At 52.1% G+C, this 8,735-nt stretch overlaps 1 protein-coding gene across 1 annotated transcript; it reads right to left on the bottom strand.

Annotated features, from left to right (window-relative positions):
• Positions 1 to 1,175: 1,175 nt before the first annotated feature.
• Positions 1,176 to 7,745, bottom strand: CDK9 (cyclin dependent kinase 9). The gene is made up of 7 exons (XM_064728032.1): positions 7,602 to 7,745; positions 6,988 to 7,069; positions 6,485 to 6,575; positions 4,561 to 4,727; positions 3,807 to 3,978; positions 3,576 to 3,724; positions 1,176 to 1,831 (listed from the first exon to the last, which is right to left on the bottom strand). The coding sequence occupies exons 1-7, from the start codon at positions 7,691 to 7,693 to the stop codon at positions 1,466 to 1,468; spliced, it is 1,119 nt and encodes a 372-aa protein (XP_064584102.1). The 5' UTR covers positions 7,694 to 7,745; the 3' UTR covers positions 1,176 to 1,465.
• Between the last annotated feature and the right edge of the window lie 990 nt (positions 7,746 to 8,735).

Below are 8,735 nucleotides of genomic sequence, written 5' to 3'. Positions count from 1 at the left end.
GCGGACGGGGGTCTCGGGCTGCCTGGACCCGCACTGCCCTCGGGAAGGGCCGGTGCTGTCCTGCAGGCTCCCAGTGCTGTCTCCGTTTAGGCAGCACAGCGTCAGGAGGGTCACAGCAGCTGCTTGGGACAGGACCGTGTTTATACACAGTGGCACAAGTCAACTACCTTATTACTCATAGTTGACTATTTTTCCAAAGAAACAAAGCCCCCCCCCCAAACCAGACACTGTTTCAGAGCCCCAAACCAAGACAGAGTTACCTTGTACATGCCTTTCATCAAGCCAGAGAACAGCCCCACTCAGCACCACTTCCTCATGAGACTTTACACTACCAATGGCTTTTGTCAGTTGTAATTGTTAACAGACAAGTTACCAAGTGCCAAATGCTATCACCAGCTGCACACCTTGAATGCTGGGCTCCTGCCATTCATGGGGCTCAGGGAGAAGACAGCTGGCTACAGCCAATAGCCACGGGACACTGTGCAGCTGTGGAGGAGCACTTGCTCTCTATGAATTGATCCTGACAAGTTCTGACATAAAGTGTGCACAGGTGATCCCAGTGGGTCAGGCTAGTCACTGTGCCCGAAGGAGGCAGGGGTCTTGTTCTAGTCTCTCATGCAAAGAGCTCCAGGAGAGAGCAAGGGACACAGGAGTGTCCCCCTGCTCCCAGCAGAGTGTGACCAGCCCTGCCACACTATCCTGAAATCCCTGCAGACAGCAGGACAGGTCTCACCTGAGGCACAGGGCAGTGCTTGGCTGCAGCAGGTTGGGTGTATCCAATATCACTCCCAGTCATGGCTTGCAATTAAGAAAACATGGATGCCATGTGCTGTCACAGAAACCAGCTATCCTGGTCTCCTGGCTACATGGAGCATCCAGCTCTACCAGCCACCTCTCTGGTTTGCCCAATAAGCCCTTTTTTAGGCTGGATCCCAGTCTCCAGGGAGAGCTAGTCATGCTGTCTAGGGTGGCTCTGCCTTCCCCAAGACATCTGATGACTCAGAAGCACCTGCCTCATCCTTCACCAACACTTCAGTGCTCAGAGCATACTCCATGCAGGAGCTGTGACAGACCAAGAGAGCTGAGACATCTCCAAGCAGGGCCCAGTTTGGTCCAGGGCAGCTACTCCCAGTCCTGGTACCATTTGCGAAGAGCCCCAGCATGGATGGAGACACTTTTTCCATCACCAGATCCATAACAATTGATCTGCAAGTTTAATGTAACCAATACAGACTTTTGGGGGGGCAAAAACAAGTTCTGAGACAGGAAACTGGAGGGAAACAATGTCGAGCTCACAGGAATCACCTCCCCAAGTCACACAGCTCTGCAGTGACCGAGGAGATGGCCAAGCTCTGACAACACCATCAGTCAATTCACCTTGAAAAAAGTCCTTTCCTAGACAAAAAGACCTTGCCAGGACATCTCCACTCAAGGTGGGGAAGCCCAGGCAGGACCCCGCCGGATGTCAAAACACTCTGTCGAACTCAGTCTGGTTGGTGGCCGCCGGGTTCCTGCCCTGGTTCGCCGGCTGCTGGGGCATGTGCCCGCCCCTCCTGCGCGGCGGGGCCAGGTACTCGAACATGGACTGGTTGTGGGTGGACAGCATGTTCTTGAGGTCTGAGGGCATGGGGTCAGACCAGAAGAAGTCGTGGTTGAGGGCGTCGTCGCTGTCGATGCGCTGGGCGGGGTCCAGCACCAGCAGTTTGTCGATGAGGTCCAGCGCGTAGGGGTCCTTGACGTAGGCCTTGAGGCGATCCTTCACCTTCCGCTTCTGCCCCTTGGGCAGGTCCAGCTTCTCGTACAGCTCGTACTTGTCCACGTTCGGCCACACCTGGCAAGGGTAGGAAAAGGGGTTGGCAAGAAATTATGGAAGTTCCAGCAGTGGGAACTATCACTGACCCTAAGCATCCTCCTAACTGCACGAAACTTTTGACTCGCCCAAATAACCCCTGACTCAGAAAAACTATCCCCATACAAATGTGGATTCATATCCCTGGGATCTGCTCGATTCCCCTTCTCAATCCACTTCTTCCTAGTAGCCATTCTCTTCCTCCTACCAGACTTAGAAATTGCCCTACTCCTCCCACTACCATGAGCCACCCAACTACAATCTCCTACCACCACCCTAATCCTCATAAATGTCACCACCTGAATTCTCAGAAATGTTATCCAGTGCCTTTGCTTTCCCTGGATCATGTCTCATCTGCATCCAGCTCCAACACTATCCCAAAGAATAATTAAAAGGATTTCCAGCTTTTTTTTTTTTCTCTAAGAGGCATTTCCAGGAGGACCATCCATGGGGTATAATTTGATTATTTTGGGAAAAACCATGTTTTTTTCTTTTAGCTGCTTCTTGTTACTGATGGGTCTTTAATGACTCCTTTTAGGACTGTCTTTTAATTAGGGAAAAATAATGACAATTCCTGGCAGGCATCTCTTATAACTCCAAGGGTTTGCTTTAGTCAAGGAAAATCCAATTTATTCCTAAACTTTATTTTTATTTATGAAATTATTGGGGTTTTTTTCTGTTAAATTCTCCAAGTGGTTTTACCCCACTTGGAGAATACCCTGAAAACTTAATGCCCTGAAAGGATTTCCTATGGCTTTGGAAAGGGAATTAAAAATGATCTGTCCATCACAAAAAAAAAAAAATACTATGAGATTATTCCTTATGATAACACAGGCAGGGCTGGGAAAGGGAACATGAGGTAGGATGGGGTTTATTTGGGATTTCTGGCACTGCTGGAAGTGGAGTTAGCAAGAAGTTATGGAAAGGACAAGCCATTTTTGGTTCAAACCCCCTCAGGCAAACCAAAATAACAATTCTGTTTTAGAGCCTCCAAGCTGGCAGACATTGTTCTCACAGCAACAAAGAGGAACAAAAGGCCTGGAGACACGTGGATAACTCAGGACAGTCTTCCTGGTGTGGAAATGATGCTCAAGGATTTTGGTTTCCCTATGAAAGAACTACTAGAGAGCATGGTTCAGGCCAGCTACCACATCAGAAAGATGAACTGACAAAACTGATTGCTAAATAATCACCTGGATGTGGCACCTTTTATCCTTAGAAAGCGAAGGCTGCTGCAATCACCAGCACTTATCTCGGTCTGGGAGAACCACAGCAGGTAGCTACTTGCCAAAGAAAGCGCCTTCAGAGTATTTACATAATGACTGTGACAGCAGGATGAGGACGGCAGCTGCCAGCACCACATCCCGCAGATCCCAGGCTGGGCTGAGATCCCTCAGCTCGCTCCCCACAAGAGGGCAGGACGAGCTGCAGATGAAGGAGGAGCTGAGGAGGGGCCGGTTGATGCCATAAATCACAAGACAGAATTCTAGAGGCTTTTCAAGGTGACCAGCACAAAACACCTGAGAATAAAAACCCTCACCCTTTTTTATGCAGAAATTGAGAGTGTTTGTGTGAGAGACAACCCCAAAAGGCAGGCTAGAGATTCTGCAGCCTCCCTGCCAGCAGCAGGCACACTGCACTGCACACAGGGCAGGGAAGAGGCCTGAGTGCCCAGACTGTGCCCTCACTCGTGCTCTGCACAGCCCATCCCCGCTCTCATCCTCACCTCTGGCGTGATGGAGCCGCAGAGCTGGCTGATGAGGGTGAGCTGGTGCTGCTCCGTGTTCCCCTGCATGATGGGGCTGCGAGTCCACATCTCTGCCATGATGCAGCCTGCGCCCCAGAGATCAATGGGGGGGCCGTAGTCGCGCTCCCCTAAACGGAGATGCCCAGTTAGCCTGACAGAGGGCCGGGAAGGGCCACGAGGCCGGCAGAGCCCAGCCAGGGCTCCCCCTACCTAGGAGCAGCTCTGGGGGCCGGTACCACAGGGTCACCACGCGGTTGGTGTAGCGGTTGGGCTGGCTGTTCTTGGCCAGGCTGAAAGCTCGAGCCAGCCCAAAGTCCGCCAGCTTCAGGACCCCATCCCGTGTGATCAGCACGTTCGCTGCTTTCATGTCTCGGTGCAAGATCTGTACAAGGACACACATTGAAGAGTTGAGTGAATAAAGTGCCCTCCTTGGGTGTCTTGCACCAGCACATGCTCAGGCTGCAGTGGTGGGAAACAAGGATTTCCCTCCAGCCTGTGCTAAGAACAAGGAGCAGGTGTCTGCCTGCTCCTTGGAAAGCCACCCTCTTGTAGCTATGATATTTTCTGAAAAATCTTTTCTTTAGGATTTTTCCTCCTGAGAAGCTGAGAGGCCTCAGGAACAAAATGTAAACAAAGATTATCTGCTGCTGTGGAATGCAACAGGTAGATCTGTGATTGGTCTCATGCAATTGTTTCTATTAATGGCCAATCACAGTCAGCTGGCTCGGACTCTCTGTCCGAGCCACAAGCTTTTGTTATTCATTCTTTCCTATTCTATTCTTAGCTAGCCTTCTGATGAAATCCTTTCTTCTATTCTTTTAGTATAGTTTTAATAAAATATATATAATAAAATAATAAATCAGCCTTCTGAAACATGGAGTCAGATCCTCGTCTCTTCCCTCATCCCCAGACCCCTGTGAACACTGTCTCACCCTGTGAGCACAGCAGGAGTCTGTGCCATTACCTTGTTCCTGTGGATGTAGTAAAGTCCATTCAGCAGCATCTGCATCACTTTCTTGATCTCTGACAGCGTGAACTTGACGTGGGCGTTGCTGAGCAGGCCGGCCAGGTCGTGCTCACAGAAATCAAACACAAGGTAGATGCTGCCCTTGCACCGGTTGTACGGAGAGGCTGCAGGAGAGGCACAGAGGCTGCCAGTGAGGGACCCTCCCCTGGCTCACAGCTCCTCCTGCCTCCCACCACCCTGCACCTCACACAACACCCCCCACACAGAATCTCAGGGCACAGGAACACAGAGAACCAGACAGCCTGCAGGCCTCAAGGTCCTTTTTAAAGAAGAACTGAGCAAAAACTAGCAACACAAGATGAGGATTGGTGCAGCAAATGTCATCAGACAGGCAAGGAAAGGGCATGGCAACCTTTGAAAGCTTCACTTCGTGTTGCTCTGGGCACATAAGGGCTGTGGGGTTTCCTCCCTGCAAGCTGTGGCTGCCAGCCAAGCATCAGAGATAGAGGAGGCACCCACAGACAGCCCCAGGAAAAGTGCAGAAACACAGAAAATCTGTCTAATCTCACATTAAAAAGTGAGATTTCCTGCAACCTCAAACAGGATCTGCAAAAAAAGACAGATCTTGATCAAAGCGATACAAAACTCCAAGTGCAGTTTGAAGCCAATGACAGCAGAGTTTAAGTGAAGGAATCAATTTCAATCTTGTTCCTAGAGCACCCACACAAAACGTTATTAAAAAGAAAAGCTGATTTTTATCAGTTGTCATCAGCAAAACCTGCTGATCAGCATCTCCAAGTGGAAAAGCTTAGCCCCCAGAGAAGCACACTGCTGTGCTCCCCAGCCAGGAGGGTGCCTGCTACCCTGGGTTTGCATTCCTCACACAGACACTGCCCCAAACACACCCTTCCAAAGTAAAAACAGAAAAACCTCATGTTTGAGAACAGTAAATGAAACATTTCTACTTTACTGCAAACTGAGGTCAAGGTAGATTTGGATGAAAACTGGAATACAAACAAAACATAAAAAGGGAACAAATGACATGTCTACAAAAATATTTACTTTTGGTACGCCAGACACCCAATCATCACAGCTCTTTTAATCACAGAGTGAATTAAAAATTAACTTGTCATTGGTGTTTTTACTCATACCTATTCAGACAGCAATCTACACACAGCTGAGTACTGGAGTATCTTGAATTTCCCATCAGTGCCTGTTCAGTGACTGGACTTTTTAAAAAAACACCAGATACTAGTCAGCTTTGTTTTTATTTCACTGACATGACTGGCTAGGGAAGGGCAGGCTGTAACATCAACTGTCCCTTTCCAAAGTATTTTTCTAGTACAAATCCATGTGAGAGAATGATAAATAAACTCTAGCAGATATTATATGGCAGTTTCACTGTAAACAGAGCCAGGCCAGGTTGCTGAGCCTGTGAAGCAGTGGGGGCACCTGGGATCAGGTGGGAGGGAGGAGGTGGAAGAGCAGCTGAGAACTGCCCCTATGGAGTCCCAGCCCTCCCAGCACAAGCAGTTACATCACCCACAGAAAGAGCTGCTGAGTGAGCCTCAGCTGGAGCTGTGTCATCAGCCTAGAGCTGCCAGAAAGCATCACAGGCCAACCAAGAGAGGCTGAGAAGCCTCTGCTCCAAAGTCTGCCCAGTGCTGGTTCATTTAAAGCCTCTTAGAAGGGAGTTTCCTAGCACAGGCACATCCTGGCAGGACTATCACAGCTTTTTCCATCTGAGCATCAGCAACATCCTGACTCATTTAGAAACTCTTCTCCAAGATAAGTGACCTGTCCCAGGCAGGAACAGAGGCCCATGCTCAGCCAGATCACCCCACTCCCAGCACAAGACACCAGCCTGCTCAGCAGGGCTCAGAAAAGCCATCATTAACACAAAGGAGACCCTGCAAAGTACCTTTGGTCCTGCAGATTTCTATGAGGTTCACCACGTTCTCATGTTTGAGCAGCTGCAGGATTTTAATCTCTCGCAAGGCTGTGATGGGGAACTGGAAAAGAGAAAGAGAGAATGGAGGCTGGACGTGCAGGAGGCCAGGTCACCTCTGCCAGAGAACAGGAAAGGTGTGACCAGGCAGCTTGGCAGGTCCTGCCCTCCTCTCCATCACACCAGGACATGGCACAGCCCAGCCTGGGCTGCAGAACAGCCTCTCTGCCTGCTGCCTTTGCTGTTCAAGCTGTCAACTCTGTCCCCAACCCCTGAGCATGTGCTTCACACATCACCCAGCTCCTCCACACACACAGCCAGTGTGCAGCCCTATGCTGGGGTCCCAGAGGAGAAGAAACACCCAGGAAGTGTCACCTCCCAGCAGCCAACCAGTGCAGCCCAGTCCCCTCTCTGCTGCCACGTGCCTTTGCAGCCCAGGTGACAACAGGCCCAACCCAGCCGTGCCCCACACTTACCCCTTCCTTCTCATTTTCCATCAACACCTTCTTCAGTGCTACTTTCTTGCCTGTCTGGCGATGTTTGGCTTTGAAAACTTCCCTGTAAAAAAAACAGAAAAAAATTCCATAAGCAGCACACAAGGAGAAAGAAGCCAGGTGCCTCTGACAAGGAACAAGCCTAAACAAAGACACACTAAAGCATTTTACAAAGAACTCTGTGCTGAGCCAATATAGCCACATTCCCCCTGGGCCAAAGGCCCTCAGGACTCACTGAACCAACAGAGAGCCCAGAGCTCTTGCAGCTTTATAAGGATTTTCAGTAATGTAGCACATTTTTGAGCAAAACATTGCACATTTGGAGCCAAGTTACAGGTCCCCACCCTAACTGTTTTCAAGGTTAACTCTGCTCCGCCAGAACTGGGACAGAGAGGGGTCTCAGGCTGGGAAAAAGAGGCTCCAGGAGCCAGACTGGTTCTCTGCAGCCAGAGGAGTGACCGGGGAGAGGACACGCGAGCACCGAGCACCGGAGGCAGGCAAGGATGGGCCGCGGGGCCGGGCCCGGCTGCAGGCCTGAGCCGGGGAGGGCCGGGGCCGGACCGGGCCAGGGAGGGCCGAGGCTGGCGAGCACTCACCCGAAGGTGCCCTGGCCGATTTTGGCGAGCTTCTCGTACTTGGAAACCTCGTCGCAGAAGGGGCACTCGACCATGTCGTACTGCTTGGCCATGGCGGCCGCGCCGTTGCCACAGCACCGCGTCCCGCCCGTTCCGCCACGTGACCTGGCGACACGGCCACGTGACCCGGTCACCGCGCGGGGCCTTGTGGGTGTTGCAGTCCTTGGGGACATCGCCATGTTGTTCCTCCTCGTGGCCCGGGAGCACCGAGCGGTCCCCGCTGCCGGTGGTTCTAAAGCGCGTTGCTGTGTGCCCCGTGTGTGCTTAAACACGTCAGGAGTTAAACAAAGCTTCTGCTCCTGCGGCTGTGGCTGTGATGTAGGGAGGCCATGGCCAGGCAGGAGGACTCCAGGGTCTGGTTCAGGGGAGCCTGAGTTCCTCCCCCGGCCATGGCTTGTTGAGGTGCAGCTGCAGCACAAAGAGCTCGATCTGAGGCTGTTCGAACCTGGTCCCCAGGGTGGACAGCACCCAAGGACCGAGCTGTGGCAGAGGTGACTGCCAGCATCCTGGTTATGGGAACCACTAGCTCCCAGGAAACATGGACACCAGACCCCTGCTGTGTCTAGGCCACATTGTCCTCCATGGTGACACTGTCATGGAGCACATCAATGTCCCCAGAACGAGAGAATGGCTGGTGGGCAGTGTTCCTGTTGGCAGTGATGCCACCCAGCTCCCACCCCACAGGGGCTGAGCACCAGGTGTGCATGGCAAAGTCCTGTATGCAGGGCTGGAGCCTCATCCTCAGAGCTGGCAACCTCACCCACAGGGCTGTCACACTCATCTGGGGCTGCCACCTGCTTCTGTGGGGCTGCCACCCTCTTTTAGGGCTGCCACCTTCCTCTAGAGCCAGCACCCAGAGGTTTTTGGTTGTGCACATCTGGCAGACATCCCCAAACCGGGGTGCAGAGGTGACTTTTGAGCAGCCAGGCAGGTGTGAGCAGCCACGGGGAGTGCAGGAGCTGTGGGGACAGCGTGAGGGCAGGCAGGGACAGTGGTGAGGAGAGCACTGGGGAGGAACAGGGCAGGGAGCAGGGGAGAGCACTGGGGAGGAAACGCCGAGCGAGCGATGAGTGACTGCAGGGGGGGCAGGAAGGG

Source organism: Zonotrichia leucophrys, chromosome 17, assembly GCF_028769735.1.
Source record: "Zonotrichia leucophrys gambelii isolate GWCS_2022_RI chromosome 17, RI_Zleu_2.0, whole genome shotgun sequence".
NCBI lineage: Eukaryota > Metazoa > Chordata > Aves > Passeriformes > Passerellidae > Zonotrichia > Zonotrichia leucophrys.
Note: the sequence above shows the minus strand (reverse complement) of the source record. Positions and strands in the feature narration are given on the sequence as shown.

Bases quoted from the DNA above. Each gene is read 5' to 3' on its own strand.
- CDK9 (XM_064728032.1), bottom strand. From the start codon at position 7,693: ATGGCCAAGCAGTACGACATGGTCGAGTGCCCCTTCTGCGACGAGGTT. The intron at 3,725-3,806 runs GTAGGGGGAGCC...ATCTCCGTTTAG, and splicing joins GCCCCCAGAGCTGCTCCTAG to GGGAGCGCGACTACGGCCCC. The intron at 1,832-3,575 runs GTGAGGATGAGA...TACCCTTGCCAG, and splicing joins GCGGCTCCATCACGCCAGAG to GTGTGGCCGAACGTGGACAA.